At 36.4% G+C, this 16,741-nt stretch overlaps 1 protein-coding gene across 1 annotated transcript in view; it reads left to right on the top strand.

Annotated features, from left to right (window-relative positions):
• LRP2 (LDL receptor related protein 2) overlaps positions 1 to 16,741 on the top strand; it is a 184,264-nt gene that overhangs the window by 38,991 nt on the left and 128,532 nt on the right. The window contains exons 4-8 of the mRNA XM_025039562.1: positions 1,527 to 1,643; positions 13,613 to 13,723; positions 14,052 to 14,165; positions 15,356 to 15,472; positions 16,565 to 16,717. Coding sequence (XP_024895330.1) covers positions 1,527 to 1,643; positions 13,613 to 13,723; positions 14,052 to 14,165; positions 15,356 to 15,472; positions 16,565 to 16,717 — 612 coding nt within the window. The remainder of the gene's footprint in view (positions 1 to 1,526; positions 1,644 to 13,612; positions 13,724 to 14,051; positions 14,166 to 15,355; positions 15,473 to 16,564; positions 16,718 to 16,741) is intronic.

Below are 16,741 nucleotides of genomic sequence, written 5' to 3'. Positions count from 1 at the left end.
GCTTGAGTTTAAGAAGAAAGCCATGATAATTAAAATAATTTTGGTCCTTGATGTAGTTTCTCTTCATATTTTGTTTAAGACTACTCATCATTTGCCTTTTCAGGAAAAAAAGAAAGCTTTGTAATTTTATATGGAAATTGGCAATACATACTTAAATCTGTTATATGGGAATTTATATACTACCACTCGAGGTGTTGGAGGTGTTAATCTTTTTAATCTTATTCACATGAAATTGTGCCTCTGTCATGCACAGAATTCAGACATTTTTAAATGACTTCTAGAAAATGTGATCTATTCTACTTTTAGTAATAGAAGTAAAATTTACCCACAGATACAAGGTACTAGGAGAAGATATGAAATCATACTGTCAAAGTGTCAGAAATAGGCTGACTGGAAAAGTTTTGTTTGCTATTCAAGAATTACGTGACACATTCATAATAAAACCATTTTATTAAACAGAAAGAGGAAGCAAGATGACAAAAATATAATCGATTAAGGGTAGTAATTATCATTAATTTTTTTTACATCTTATTTATCACATGGCAATCTTAATATGTTTGAATTTTCAAGTATGCACTCTAAAACTGTTATTGTTCATTTGTTTTTTAAAAAAATTTTTGGTAAGTTTTGATGGCACATCCCTTAACAGATATATAATTTTATTGAAAAACCAAATTTTGCTGAATTTAAGTATCTGTACTATACAGGAGCATACAAAGCTAAAAATTCAGGGAAAAACTTTTTTCTTCCATTTGATTATATTATTTGTTTAGCAGATTGCATTTTCCCCAAATGCTTTTCTTTTTATGTGGGCAATTAAAAAAAATCTCATAATTCCTGTCTCAGACTTATAGAATAGCTTTCATATGATGCTTGAGACATCAATTCATTTGGTTTTATATGTTTTATCCAAAGGCAAATTTGATAAACTGACGTCTTGCTTTCACTTACCCTAATCAACATAGGATAAAATTAAGCTGGTTTAAAATTTTTCTCTTCTGTTTATAAAACTGTCAAATGGTCAATGTAGAAAGTTTATATTATGGAGAAAATTCTAAAGAAAAAAATAAAATCACCCATATTCTTACCACTCAGAAATAACCAGTGTTAACTCTTTGTCATATTTCCTTCTGGTTTAAACAGGATTTCAATGAGGAGGACCTTACCAATCCTCGATTAGTATCTATAACTACAAAATTCTTATTTCATTCATCCTCTTTATTATACAGTTTTTAAATCTGTATTGTGTTTTCAATACACGTTGACAAAATAATTATCTATACTAACACATTTGAATGTTGATATGATTCTATGGACATTTTGTTAGTATCCTGAAATAATACTTTGTATTGTAAGCTTCCTCCCTTGAGGTAGCTGGGTGCTTTATCTTGTGACCCTATGAACTTTACGTTCAGTATACGCTCTACTTGCTTTTCTGATATCCTCATTCATATTTGGTAAATGTCAATGGATTGGTGTGTGTCTGGCAGTAATTATAAAGTAATATTTTTTTTCCCCCTTCACAGCCGGGAGAACATGCTCAAGCCATCAGATGACATGCTCCAGTGGTGAATGTATCCCAAATGAATACAGGTGCGACCACGTCAGAGACTGCTCAGATGGAACTGACGAGAAAGACTGCCGTGAGTCCCTTTCAGTCTTTGCACTACATTTGGTTTCGCCTTTGTCCCTTTGGCATTTTAATCAATTTGTTAGATTTGTTGATGGACAGAAATGTCTACAACATGCCTCTTGTTACTGAAATCTCTTGGCAGATTCTTTTGTGGATTAGAGGTGATGTTCTGATAGGAGTCTATTTTTAACAAGACATTCTAACTGTATCCTGCCTTAGGACATCAATTTTTTGTATTTTTTGAAATAAGAAACTTTTAACATTAACACAGAACCCTGAAAAGTCATTGAATACATTGAGCACAAAGTCCTGTTTGGTCAATTCTAACTCTTATTATATTAACTATAGTAAAGTTCTAGGTCAAATTTCTCATTAGTTTTTGTGCTGTTATGGACTCAAAAATTTTTTTTTTTTAGATTACTTTTGGAAAAGTGTTATATTTTGAAAATGGCTTTCCCTGTAATGTCAATATACTATATTGATTTGTAATCGATCACCACAAGATCAGGCATACAAATCACAATATTCTGTGTATAATGTTTAAATATTATCATAACCAAAATTAGAGAGTGCAGTCATGGTGCATGATGTACTTCTTACAAATAAGTAATCTGCCTCTCTTGAGGTTTATATAGAATTGTTAGCCTACAATAATACAGGAATTATTCTACTGAGTCAGTCCTATGGTCCATTGAACTCTGTCTTTAGTCTCAGACATACCTAGTTTCTCATAAAAGCCCTCATTAGTCTGTCATTTCTGAATTTGTTCAGGACTTCAAGTTTTTATACCTTTTTTCCTTGTATATCTTTTAGTATACTGCATTTTATAAATCTACTATGTGCTTCCATTTTTTATTATTAAGGTACTTCCTTTCTTTTGCTCTCAAGTTTATGTTTCCAACTTTAAAGAGTTACTTTAATATTCCAATATTCTGATAATTAATGGATGGATTTTGTGTACTTTAGAAACCTTGATCATCAACTCCTTAGTTATCATGTCTCCATTTAAGATTTAAATATTAGTCTATTCTCATGGGATACTTCCTGTATTGTTTGATTATTTTGATTTAAGTTTAGTTTTCTAGCCTATCCCTAAAGTCCTTCCTTTGGTCCAAATGGTATATTTTATGCTTTTGGATAAACGAATTATCTTCTGTCTATTTTGCTACACTTCCAAATATGGTACCGTGTCTAGGGTAAGAGCTAACATAAACTAGTTATGCGCAAATCGTTCCTATTTACTGTACTGTTCGAGCTGTACTCTTAATGGAAGAAATACTTGTATATGTGGACGAACAGGCCCAGATTCATGCTGCATCCACACTCTCATCTCATGGTACATTTTTTAAAAAAACCACACTTTCCTTCCAATGCTTTCTTTCCTTGTATGTTGTTATTCTTTGAGATGAGTCTGTGCTATTTGTCTTTGTATTGCTATTTGCTAGCAGAGTTTCTGGTACAGTTCTGTTGTGGTATCATTTCCAACTTAAATATTCACTTTTGAGAGAGATTATGTTGCCTCTTGTTTGGGTATACTTTCACTTTGGACATTTTGCAGAGAATTTAAACTCCACACTGGCAATTTTAGTGATGGTAGGGTGTATCTGGGTGTCACAAAATAGCAAATCCATGAGTCAATAGTCTTCCTTTTTGTCAAGCAAACAGTAGATGCTTTATTGAGGCAAGTGAAGAAAATATTTTGATTAATAATAATGATAAATTATATACAGTTATGCTGCTTAATGAAGGGGATATGTTCCGAGAAATGTGTCCTTAGGTGATTTTGTCATTGTGCGAACATTATAGAGTGCACTTACACAAACCTAGATGGTATAGCCTAGTCTATATCTAGGCTATATGGTATAGCTTATTATTACTCCTAGGCTACAAGCCTGTACAGCATATCACTGTGCAAACAACACAAGATTAACTCAAGCACAAGAGAAAATGATGTAATTAAGAGATGCAGTAAATGCTAGATGCATGAGGCGGCTGGCGACACAACACAGCATACTGTTTTACAGCAAACTTTTTTAATACGGAGGAAGAATACATTCTAAAACAATAATAAAAAATATAGTATAGTAAGTACACGAGCCAGTAACAGCCATTTATTATCATTATCGAGTAATATGTACTATTCATAATTATATATGCTATACTTTTATATGACTGGCAATGCTGTAGGTTTGTGTACACCAGCATCACTACAAATACATGAGTAATGTGTTGTGCTATGACTTTAGGATGGCTACAGTGTCACTAAGCAATAGGAATTTTTCAGCTCCATTATAATTGCATAAGACCACCATCGTATATGCAGTCAGTTCATTGTTGACCAAAACGTCCTTCTGTGGCACATAATTATATTACATTTTGCAGTATTTTGTAAACTTCAAAGTGTTATATAAATTCCAGTTATTATTATTAGGTTTCTCAGTGAGGACAATAGGGCAGGTATACATACTTATACTCTCTTATGAATAAAGAATCTAAAACTGCAAAGAGTAGAGCATCTTGTTCAAGGTTGTATGATGCGTGGCAGAGCTAGTCTCAACCTGTCTTCTGGTTCCAAGTTTGGTGACGGTTCTTCATGAAGGACTTTATTTACAGAAGGAGAAAGTCCTACCTTGTGCAAGTTTAAGAGAGAACCAGAGGCCTGTGCCACCAGCCAACAGTCTGAGTCTTTTCCCCTTATTTGCAAGTGGATAAAAATGAGTGCTTTATTGCAAATGCAATGGGACTGAAGGAAATGTTACTGCAGGGAAAATAAAAAGCAACCGAAACAGACTGTTTGGATTTATTCCATGTGAACACCCTACAGCCAAGTCTAAAGTCACCAGTACAACTGCCTGACGACTTTGCCAATGGACCTTCCAGAAAAAAGCTGGCAGGGTACGAACATGCAAGTAGCTGTTATAGAAAAGAATGAAGGAAAGGAAGTGGGCTTTATAAAATATCTGGGCAGGAGTTTTTAATCAAGTTTTTGTTTGTTTGTTTTTTATGTACATGTAACTGGCGAAACAAGGATTTGTTAAGGAAACAGAACCAGATTTATAGCTCATTGTTTCTGGAATTATACAAATCATGAACCCCTTCAGGGATCATGGCCCTAAAATCTCACACATGCAGGAAGGTTTTACAACGAGGTACTCTTTTATTTCTCTCTACCTTGTTTATTTATTGTTTTGTGTTATTTATGGAGGAGTGTAAAAAATCTACCAAATCAGAGGAAATTAAGAAAAGAATCTTCATATTTCCTTGTTAGTGCTTTGATCTTCTGGCCCTAGCCAGATTTGTACAGGAAGGAAATGAATGGCCTGGATCAAAGTCTTTAGAAAGTGCCAGTATAGGGGGCAGGACTGGCCTCATTTTGTTTTCCGTCTTTGTTTGGAGCTCTTGTGGGAAGTGGGAAAAGGAACTGCCATTCACTGAGCACTGATCACTATCTTTGCAATTTTTACATTAATATTACAAGGTAGGTGTGATGACCATCTCCACTTTACAGAGATTGTAGAGATTGTCAAGAAGCAAGGGTGGAAGAGCCAAGATTTTAACTTAGGTCTAAACCCTATCTATGCCTGTGCTCTCAGAATACATTTTTGAAATAGAAGTTTACCAAGTATTTTTGCCTGAAGGTTAGTTAGCTATTTTATTATTTAAAAAAATTATTTTTTAGAGCTTTTTATTATTGAAGGTTTCAAACATAATCAAAAGCAAAGTGAATTGTATAACAAATCTCTTTGTACTCATCATTATTATATCAATTATCAACTCATAGCTAATTTTGTCTTAACCATATCTCTTTATTCTTCTCCCCATTATTTTGAAGCAGTTTTCAGACATCATCTTAAACATAACCATAATCTCATGATCACACCTAAAAGTTAACAACTGTTTTTTAAAATAATCAGATAGTCAGTTTTTTAAATTCCTCAGTTGTCTTGTTATTATTTTTTACAGCATGATTATTTAAATCAAAATCCAAATAAAATCTGTATGTTGGAATTAGTTGCTGTCTTTTAATTAATAAGTTTGCCTCCAATTTCTGTTTTTTACTCCTTGCAATTTATTTGTTGAAAAAACCACGTCTGTTGTCCTGGAGTTTCTCACAGCCTGGGTTTTGCTTATTGCATCCCCTGATGTCCTTTAAAATGTCCCCTGTGTCACCAGGGTGGGGTTGGTAGCTAGATCTGGAACAGGGTTCTCAACCTTGTCACTAATAACATTTGGGGCCAGATGATTTTTTAATTGTGTGGAGCTGTCTTGTGCATTGTAGAATGTCTGACAGTAGTCCCGGCCTCTATCCACTAGAAGCCAGTAGCACCTTCCAGTTGTGACAATCAAAAATGTCCCTAGACAATGTGAAATGTCATCTAAGAGCAAAATGTCCTTTCTTTCCCTGCTCCGGTTCAGAATAGCACAAGTATAGAAGCTTGAACAGGTGATGCAAGGATTTTTTTTTTTTTTCTGTATTTGCGAGGGCAACATACTTTATATTTCCAGTAGGAGACATATAATATCTGTCTCTCTCTTTGTGATGTTAGCAGCCATTGATCTTTGTTGAGATCCATTTAGTTTTAGAGGTACTTAGCTATTTTAAATGTCACCGTAGGGATATAGCAGTTGTTTCTTAGTCGTTTTAAATTAGAATGTTCTCACATGATCAAGGAATAAGTGAGGCTTGGCTGGAAATAATTTTTGCAAGACACAACACTTTATTCTACTCTGTAGTCATGATGCATAAGAATCAATACTGTGGAAAAACTTTGAATCAGCCTATGAATATGACTTTATTTTTCTATTTCTCAGAGGTAAGGTTTTCTATAGGAACTGGTCTTAATACATTAAGCACCTAGAAACCTCTTAAATATATTAAGGGATATTGGAAAAGCACCAAAGGACTAATTCTTTACCCCAAATATTCAAAAGTATCAGGAAGTTTGCCTCTGTGTTCATAGTCTTGCCTGTCAGATCAGACTCCTAGGTCATAGTCTCTACCCTTTCAATCTTAATAAGATCAAGACATAGAGCTCCAAGACAGAGCACCTTGTATCCATTCCAGGCATTCCTTTTATGGAACAAAGAGTGGTGTGTAAGAGTTCTCTCAGGGAGACAGAGAGAGGAGGGGAGGTAAGAGAATGGGTGAGATGGTGAGGAAGGCAAGAGTATAAGCTCCCAATAAAAAGATTATCCTCGAAATAAATTTGGTGTAGTACAAAAGTTTCTCATTGTATTTGGTCTTTTGTCTGCTATATTCCTTTATGCATAAGGTATTTCTGGTTATTCTACTGTTTGAGAACTAAGTATGAATATGTATATATATTAAAAGCTGTGAAAGAGGTAAAAGCTCATTTTCCCCTAAGTTATTTTGCTCTTCAATCTGGCCATCTGTAAAATGGCACCTGATATTAAACAAGTTCTCAATTTTTTTTTTTAAGGAACAGAGAGATTCAAAACTGCAGTCCATTTTACTTCTAATGGGATTAGCATCAAAGAAAACCACTCATGCAGAGTCTAAGATAAACATCAGAACAAGGCAGCAATTATGGGTCATTTAATTAATATATTGCAGTGACTTTCGGTTGCTCCAAAATAGTACATTTCCCCCTAGTTAAGTAAACAGATTATTTTGTTTTTTATCAAATATCATATTAGAATGATTTTGGTGTGAGTAAAACTATTGCTAATTATCACTGGTTTGCAGCACTCTTTTGTTACTTAGGAATGCCAAAGAAAGGGTAAAATCCCTGTTACAATGAAGGCTTTCTTGCTGGTAATCAGCAGTATTTGGTCTGCCTGCAACTGGGGCTGCTTTGTCCCTGAAAGTTTATTTCTATTGACTTTCTGTTCTTTAGAACTTAAACATTTTCCTTTTTGTATCTAATTGCTGAAACCCTACCTGGTGGAACAGTTGGAGAGAGATAGAGAGGATGGTTAAAGTCATTCTGTGGACTTTGCTGGCATGTGAAAAACATGTTCTTCAAACTCTTTTCCACATGTAAGCTGCCCAATGAGTCTTGCTCTTACTCTCCTCTCTCTACTTGAGGTGAGAAAGCAGAAGCAGAGAGACTGACCCCATCTTACATATCACATTGCAGATGTATCTTTTTAGCATTCTTACAGTTGACATAGGATTCAGAGTCCCAAAACCCTGAGGTAGGAGAACAAATTTTTAGTCTCCATCATTCAAGCACATAGTAAATATCTCCCACCTAAGATCCCTCTCAGCTGTTGCCCAATTCCTCTGCTCCCTTTTACAACCAAGTTACACAGAGTTGTCTTTAATCACTGCCTCTGTTTCCTCTCTTCCTTTCCTTCTTGAACTCACCGAAAAGTCCAATGCCACCAGTCTCCTGAGAACATTCTTGGCAATGCCCCCCAACTCCTCCTGCTAAACCTAATGGTTCTTATTCAAATATAACCTTATCGGAGAGCTACTCCTCACTGTTGCTCTTTATCATTTTACCCTGCTATATTTCCATAACATTTTTTAATGTTTAAGAATGTTTAATCTCTTTTTGACATTCAATACTGTATTAGTTTCAGGTGTACAGCATAGTGGTTAGACTTTTATAGAATATATAAAGCGATTTCCGATTAGTCTAGTAGCCTCGACACCATTCATAGTTATAATATTATTGACTATATTCTCTCTATAACATTTTTTTCTATGTGACATTTATTTTAATGTCTGTCCTTCCACTCTCCCAAATAAAATGTAAGTTCCATGATAGTAGAGACTTTATGAAGTTTAGCACTTTATCTCTAGCACCTATAGAGGTGTGCAATAATTATTCATTGAATGAAATATTTTTTAAAAAGCTGTAGGAGTTTCTACTTCACTTGTAATTTTGCTTATTCCCTTATCTAGTTCTTAGCACAGTATCTAGAATGGTGGATTTCAATAAATATATGTTACAGAATACAATTCTAACTAAGAAGAAGGTAGCACTCTGTAGGATAACTGGCTTCTAGCATACTGACATTCACTCAGTAATGATTTGCTGATGAGTACCCAATTATCTGGGGCCAGGTTCCCAGCAGGGGGACTGGACCATACCACTTTTAGTTGTGATTTGATAGTGGCCAGTCTCATAATTCTGGGAGCAGCTAGTCTTCCTGTCTCTTTGGTTAGACTTTGCCTGTTTGTTCTGCCCAGATGAGTCACTTAGGATAATCGTAAGGAAGAGATAGGAATGGGAGCAAGGAGCTGTGTGGCCCTGAGTGAAAACATATAGCCCTGTAACTCCTTCTGTGTAGAGCCAGTACCACTAAATCTGATGCACATTATATACATTTGATCACTTGTGAGAAACCATCTTACTTCTTCACACTATTTTTTATAGCATTTGATACACAATTTTCTATCTTGTTTCTCACAAACTCCTTCCTATATTAAGGCTCATGTGAGATTTTTATTATTTTTAAGAATTTGGAACCATGTCAGTCTTTACCTTCTATGCAGATTTTGGTGATAGTTCTGTGAACAATAAGAAAGAGGCATTGTAGATCCAAAATCTTTAGAGCAGACCCCTCGAGTACATTTCTAATTTAGGTCTTAGATCAGATCAGCATGGATAGCGACCAGATAGGGATTTAGGACTTAAGACCCAGTAGTTCAAAGAGAGTAGGGTAAGGAAAACAAGATAACTTAATGTGTTTCCCTTTTTGGCTTTAGTTTCCTGAAAGCTGCTCAGACTAAACTCAATGTCAGTCCAATTCTACCAGCCCTTGGGATGATTATATTTGCTTTCTCTTTCCAAGGTGCTGAATTGCTATTTCCATTTTACAAATCTTATTATGTATATGCTATTTTTGAAAAGAAGCATAAAATGCCTTTCTGTTCTTCTGTATATTACTGCACTCCCTAGGTGCTAGTCTGTGATGGCAGTCACTTCAGGGACTTGAATTTGACTAGGGTGGGTGTTGGGAATGGAGACGGGGGGCTCTCCTTCTACTTTGTGTGGGTTTTTGGTTTTTTTTGGTATTGACCCCTCTTTTTTTTTTTTTGTCCTGATACTCCAAGAAAGCTCTGTTTCCTAGCATAGGGTTTCATGGAATTTCTGGAGTCTTTAGTAGAATATGCCTTAATTGCTGAAATCTAGAGTTGGCCTCACTTCTTCAGATTTTCCAAAGTGGAATGGGAAATGGAATGAAAAAAATAAAAACTTTTTTTCCTTTAGGTTGTTTCTTTTCTTTCTTTTCATACTATCTTTTTAAGATTCTTTATTTCCTTTCAATCAATTTCATTCTTCTGTAATTTTTTGCTTCTTATTACTTACCCTGAAACTATATTTATTGAGGTGGTGAGGAATATGCATTGTAGAGCCAGATTGCCTGAATTTAAGTTCTGGCTCTTCAACTCACCACTTGTGTGATCCTTTTTAAATTATTTAACCTTTCTGTGTCTCAGAGAGGCACATATGTAAAATTTATAAAATATAAATCTATAAAATGGGAGTAATGGTAGTGTCTTCTTCCTAGGGGTGTTATAAAGATAAAATGAGTTCATACATGTTGAATACTTAGACAAGTTTCTGGCACATAGTTTTCAGTCCATGTTATTGGTGATTATTATTGTCACTGCTTTTTTAACTTTATGCTTAGTACTTGCAGCTAAGTGCTGGTGGCCAAACTAGTAAACTATTCCTGGCCAATCATTGACTGGATTAACCTGCCAGAGTAAGGTAGAGTAACTTATAAAGGATGACTCTAGGACCTTGAAAAGTCCCAGATGTCTAGGCAGTAATTTCTCGTTTTCCTTTAAGTCTTGGCTTAAGTTTCATAGTCTACCTTTAAGATGCCTTCTTTTCTTTATAATCAGTTTATCTTCTATATATATATATTTCTGGCCATTTTGTCAAGTTCTGAGAATAGAATGTATTTACAGCCTTCCTGTCAAGATAATAAAGAGTAGTGCCTGATAGCGGTATCTTACTCCGCTGTGAGCGATATCCATTCTGAGAGGTCTATGAGGTCCTCAAACCATACCTTTCTTTTTTATAATGTAAACAGAACTATAGCATGGACCTTTCTTGCTCCAATCCAAATCATTAGCAGAGAAAGAAATTTTAAAAATCTTCAGGCACCAATCTTGTATGTATATTTAGGGGCAGCTGTCAATTTGAGGGGAACAAACTTGTACATATGTCATTTGGAATTTAAGTAAGGAAGGAAAGAAGGAAGAGGGAAGAGGTGGTGTGAGCAAAGATGTTCTTGCATTTTTGTGTCAGGTAAACTTTAGAGGTCTAGGGCTCAGTTAATAGTTACTTGTCAATTTTTCTGTTAAGACAAAACTTAAGATGAGTTTCTCTGGTGATCTTGCGTATTCTCTCCTCTTTTATTATACTTTCTCTTAAAATCCTGCAGGACATGTAAGCGACATGACGGCTTTGCTCCATGGAAAAAAGTTTACAAGGTTAGACTCAGATTTGCCAAGCAAATAAACCAAAAAATAAGATTTTATATATTTCCCAATTCCAAAGTATTGTGACTTCTTGTTTCCTGGGGTAGATTGAAATTCATTAACATCTTTAGCAAAAAAATCTTTAGGGGAAGTAGAATCTGTTTATTTCTTACTTTGCTCAGTGTGAACAATTTGGACCTATTCCCTCTACGTGGGTCTCCAAAAGGGGAAAAACTTCAGAAAGAGATTTCCAAATATGTTTGGTATTTAATGGAGTCAGGTAGCTCTATGCAGTCTTTTCTATGAGCGTGCGCTTATAGTTAACTATGCGCAGAAGAGACCAAAAAGTGTTCAGGGGTAGAGGCAAGTCCTCAGCTGACTGAGAGATATTCATTATCAGCATGGATAGAGACAAGAAAGCTGTTCGTTCTTCATTCTGAGTGTCAAACTGCTGACCTCTGACCATTCCCATACTCTCCCTGATGACATCAAGCTGTCCTTGTTGTTTGTTGCAGTGGGGAGTGAGCCATGTCAGTAAACTTTTAGTCCTGTCAGTGGATACTGTTTTAGTTTTTCCCCTTTCCTCCCAAAAAGCAAGACGGGGAGAACAAGAGATCCACCCAGCATATTTGTCCCAGATCCTTCAAATCTACAATAATTGCCTTCAATGAGGTAGTCACAGTCCAAGCCCAAATAAATTTTCCTCCTGACAGATATCTTATCTATTGCAAAGAGCTGGGTTTTCTAAGATTCCTCTCCTGCTTGCTGCTGCTCTTAAAAGGTTAGATAACGTGTACTGACTCTAGGAATTATCCAGCATGCAGAAGGAAGGGAATTGCTTGCCTGGCTCAACTGGCCTCTTGCATCTCTTGAAGAGAGAATTACTAAACAGAGTTGTGTGACCCTTTGAAGGCACATTTGCAGTGCATACCATCTCAGTGATTAAAAGACAGCAATAACCCTAAGCAGCAGCTGATTCTTGGACTATTAAGAAAAAAAACAAATAAAATTAAGAAAAAAAAACATTTTAATCAGCTCTTTTAAAATGCCTTCCATGTTAATATATGATTGAATACATATAACTTTAGCAGTTTTATATTTTAAGGCTAGTTTTGAACTTCTTGAGATGAGAATATTTAGGCTTATTCCTTCATTATACAAAAAATGGAAAAAGATCATTTGGGAGTTTATCTTTTCTAAAAGTGCGGGTTAACATGTGACAAGTTTAATATACTTTCAACACAGAATTTTGTGTACTGCTTCTGCTTGAAGGAGACTTTGGGACTATCCAAGGAATTATCTGAAGTATCTGTCTATGTCTGTGAAACCTCACATTGGGTTCTTAAATGCGAAATTGAGCCTCAAGGTGGGACTGTGCAGTCTGGTCTTTGAGATACTAACCAAGACATACCTGTTTCTTAGTTAAAAAGAAATTTGAGGACAGTCACAATCATTATGAAAACAATCTGTAGTAAAAAAAATAGACAAACCAAGAAAAATATCATATTGTGAGAACGTGGATGTTAAGAGACCATAAAAAACAGAAGTTCAAAATATTTTTAAATGCTTTTTAACTAAAAAGTTCACCTGTGATAACTCAATAGTAATATCGAGCATTTCTTGAGCACATTAAGCGATGACCCAGTCTCTGTGTTAAATGTTGGAGATTCTCAAGTGAATAACACAGGATCCTCAATCTCAGAGGGTTTCATTATGTCATGTGGGAAAAAGACAAACAACTATCAAGATGAAGCCTACAGCTAGGGATTATGAGAAATACATGTTCCAAGCCTAAGGAAGCACAGGAGAGGGAATGACAGCATGTTATTCCTCCAAGGGACATCCTGATTTTTCCACTGAGACCTAGAAAACTAAGGTTAAACATCTGGTTAATAACAATGAGATGACCATATATACGTGATGTGGTAACAATTATTTGGGCTTGTAGAACACCTTACCCTTACAAAGTACTTTACTAGACATTGTCTTTTGAGGTCCCTCTACCTTTTGAAGTAAATTCTCCAGATGTATGAATAAGGAAATGGTGACACAGAGGATAAGCGGCTTTGAGTCAGAACAAATAGCTGCTGAGTGGTAACCCAGATCCCGGGTCTCCTGACTTCTAGGCCCGCTTTCCTTCGATGATCCTCCAGTGAAAGAAATGGCCCTTCATTTCCCAAGCATGTGCAGTGGTACATTGGTTTCCTAGAGGTGTTATTTGTAGTACGTACAAGAAGGTTCTGTTTTGAAATAAGTTAGGTTCATTTTCATTCTTCAGCTCTGAGCTCTCATAAGTCACTTCTTCAGGGGAGACTTCTCCGGGCTCCCAGACCCCCTACTATGCACTCTCACAACATTCTGTAGTTCCCACAGTAGCACATAACACAGTTTATAATTTGTTATTTGTGTCTTTATTCGATTAATGTCTCTTTCCCCTATCCAACTATAATCTCCGTGTCTCTTTTGTTTACCAATATGTGCTCGGCAGATATTGGTAGTATGTCACTCAAGAAGTGTTTGCTATAGGAATGTCTGAATTTAAGGTTTGTGTTCTGTTTCCATTCCTTTAGGATACCCAGTATGTGAGCAGCTGACTTGTGCCAACGGAGCCTGCTATAACGCTAGTCAGAGATGTGATCAGAAAGTTGATTGCAGAGACTACTCTGATGAAGACAACTGCAGTAAGTAATATGTGTGAGATGTGCAGTGGTGTGCTGAAGCTGGTTTATATTGGCCAATTATGCACATCTCTTCTCAAGTTCGTGTTCAATGAATTCATGTTGGTAGCTTGAAGTCAGTCATGGTGGGAGTATTTACACTATGGAAACTGGCAAATACTACAAGTCGGGGCCCTTTTGTTCCTGGAGAGCTGGTTGTTAAACATTTACCAGCATGGTACTGTATAAGAATCTCTTTTTAAACTTGAGACAGAATCTTTCTATGAGATTAAATGGCTACAGTGGAATTGAAATTCTCTCTTTTCTTTCCCTTCTTAACCTTGTGTTCCAGCTGAGCCGTGCTCCCACAACCAGTTTCAGTGTGGCAGTGGGGAGTGCCTCACTCGTAACTACATCTGTGACCATATCCCTGACTGTGAAGATGGCAGTGATGAGCATTCTTGCAGTACGGTGATTTCCTTATGCTGGGTTGTGTTGTTAGGAGTGTTTCCCCCACTCTCTACCAATGTATCACTCTTTTCAAACAAAAGGATCATTGTGTCTGATGGCAGATAGAACCAAAAGATCATGTAGGGCCCATGGCATGAGCCTCAGCAGTGTCACTGGACCTGGGATCCTTTATCTTCCAAGGATCTGTGTAGAGTTGAAAGGTTGCTGATGAACAGTTTGCATTCTTTCCTGAGGATACAGGGTACAGGGTGTATTGTATGACCAGACTCTCAAATTACTCATACCTCGGGAATGGGTCTGATGACCTTGATAGTAGAGTGAGAGAAGGGCGTGAAAGGGAGAGGAAGGTCTCTGATAGCAATGGGCCTAACTCTTCTCTTTACTTTGAAATTCTTACCACATTAAAATTGGAGGGTCAGAAAAGTTTCAGTGTGGTGCAGGTGGCTTTTATTTCTTCCTTTCTTTCCATGCTGTTGCCTGCAATGCAAACCATCTCTCTCTTATTGTTGCCACCTCTGGGCTCATTGTATTGGAATATACAGCTTTTAAGTCTCTGTCAGAATATTTTACTAATTCCAGTAAATTTCCAGCTTTTCGTGGTCATTTATTTACTAGAATGCATGATTTTTCTCCACACTATTTTGATGGGTTGGTACCCATGCCTTAGAGGTTGTTCAGTATTTTCAATATCACTCAAATTTTCTATGAGCCATTCCTGATTTATTTTCCGGCACCTGGGCTTATATTAGTAACTGTGTTAAAGAGAATGGAATGGGAGACTCAGAGTCATTTGGTCCTAAAAAGCAATTACAGTGCTTGTGGTAAAGTGGGAGAATGTTGGACATTGGCCTGTCTGTAGCATCTTCATCAGTCTGCATTCTCTCTGTTCTGTGTCAATCGATAGCATCTTGTATTATTTTAATCTTGAGAAACATAGACTGGTACCTGAGTTCAATTTCTGGATTCAAAGCTGCTATCTTCTTCTGCTTTTTTTCCACTTCTTTCTCCTTCTTTCTTCAATTCCTCCTTTTTTCATTTTTGTTAAGATACTTAGGGGACTAAATTGAGTTTTTCAAGAGCTCAATTTAGGCAGTGGGGTGAGCACTTTAAGTTTTTCCAAATGATTTATGTCTTTGGAGTGAAGCTTGTTTTTTTTTTGTTTTTTTTGTTTTTTTTTTCCACCAGAATATGAGACCTGCAGAGGCAACCAGTTCACTTGCCCCAATGGCCACTGCATTAATCAAAATTGGGTCTGTGATGGAGATGATGACTGTACAGATAATGGAGATGAAGATGAATGTGGTAAGGAGAGGAAGAAATTCTAATGGAAATGCATTCGATTTTTCTAAAAAAATCAGAACTCAAAAATGACATGAATTATAATTCCCCCCCTATCATTAAGGCAAAACAGGTAGAGCAGTCTATCGCCTTTCTAGAGCTCACTCTGTTTCCTTTTAAGACTGCTTATTTTAACTAGAGTTATCTATACAAAAGAAGTAGGACGAGGAAGGAGGAAAATAGAGGAAAAAGTGATCTGTTTTAGGACTTTTAACCTTTAAAAATGACTTTGAGCCTTAGAAGTGCAGTTTTGTTTTGTTTTCAAATTCTGATTTACAAATAAAGAGTGACTGACATCTGGTGGTGGGAGAGAGGCCACAGAGGGAACATGAGAGCCAGGGACTGGTGTTTGCAACAGGTGATTTTATTCAGGGAAGTGTTTAAAGAGTCTGTGAGAAGGAAATGGCCAATAATCTTCACTCACTTCACTCTGCAGTACCTCCAACAGTTTAGAAGTTACTTATACCCATACCATAAAGCAAGTTACCTGTACTGTTCCAGCCCCAGATTTAATTATAAGAGTGATGCTTGTTCTGGAAACATCTACTGGTTTCACACTTAGGTGTTCCAAGAAGTAGTCTTCCTACATTTGGGTTATGGTTTTTCTTACACTGTTGACATTTCACTAAAGAAACAAAGCAAACCAAACAACTAAAAAAAACAAGAACACGAATCAAATAAAAACTCGGGAAACCTGGTGTTACCTTGATAGCCCTACTTCTATAATTTATGATTCAAATCACTGAATTGTCTTCTAGGGGGTTATTCATCTATCTTGTTGATAATTCAGGCCCACATCTACATCTTACTCTTAGAACCTGGCTGGAGGCCACCTCCCCCAGAAAGAGTGGAACTTAAATAATTTCATTTTGCCATTCCTTAGAATCTCAATAAAAGTCTACTGGTAGTGTTAGAAACTACTAGTTTATTTGAAAATATAGGTCATTTGTAGACCTCTCTTGTCTACCTGATCTAGATCCTTTCTTAATCATGGATTGAAAAAGAGCTGGCTCCACTTCTCATGTGGCCTGTAACTTTCTTCTTTCCCTGCCACAGAAAGCAGTCCTCATCATTCTCATAAATGTTACCCAGGTGAATGGGTTTGTCCAAAGTCTGGAAAATGTATCCCAATTACAAAAGTTTGTGATGGAACTTTAGATTGTCCATCGGGAGAAGATGAAGGCAATGCCACTGCCCGACGACCTTGTGGTGAGTGTGAATGTGTCTGGGTAG

The sequence above is a fragment of the Pteropus alecto genome, unplaced genomic scaffold, assembly GCF_000325575.1.
Source record: "Pteropus alecto unplaced genomic scaffold, ASM32557v1 scaffold3, whole genome shotgun sequence".
Taxonomy (NCBI): Eukaryota; Metazoa; Chordata; class Mammalia; order Chiroptera; family Pteropodidae; genus Pteropus; species Pteropus alecto.
This window is presented reverse-complemented; position numbering and strand designations above follow the sequence as displayed.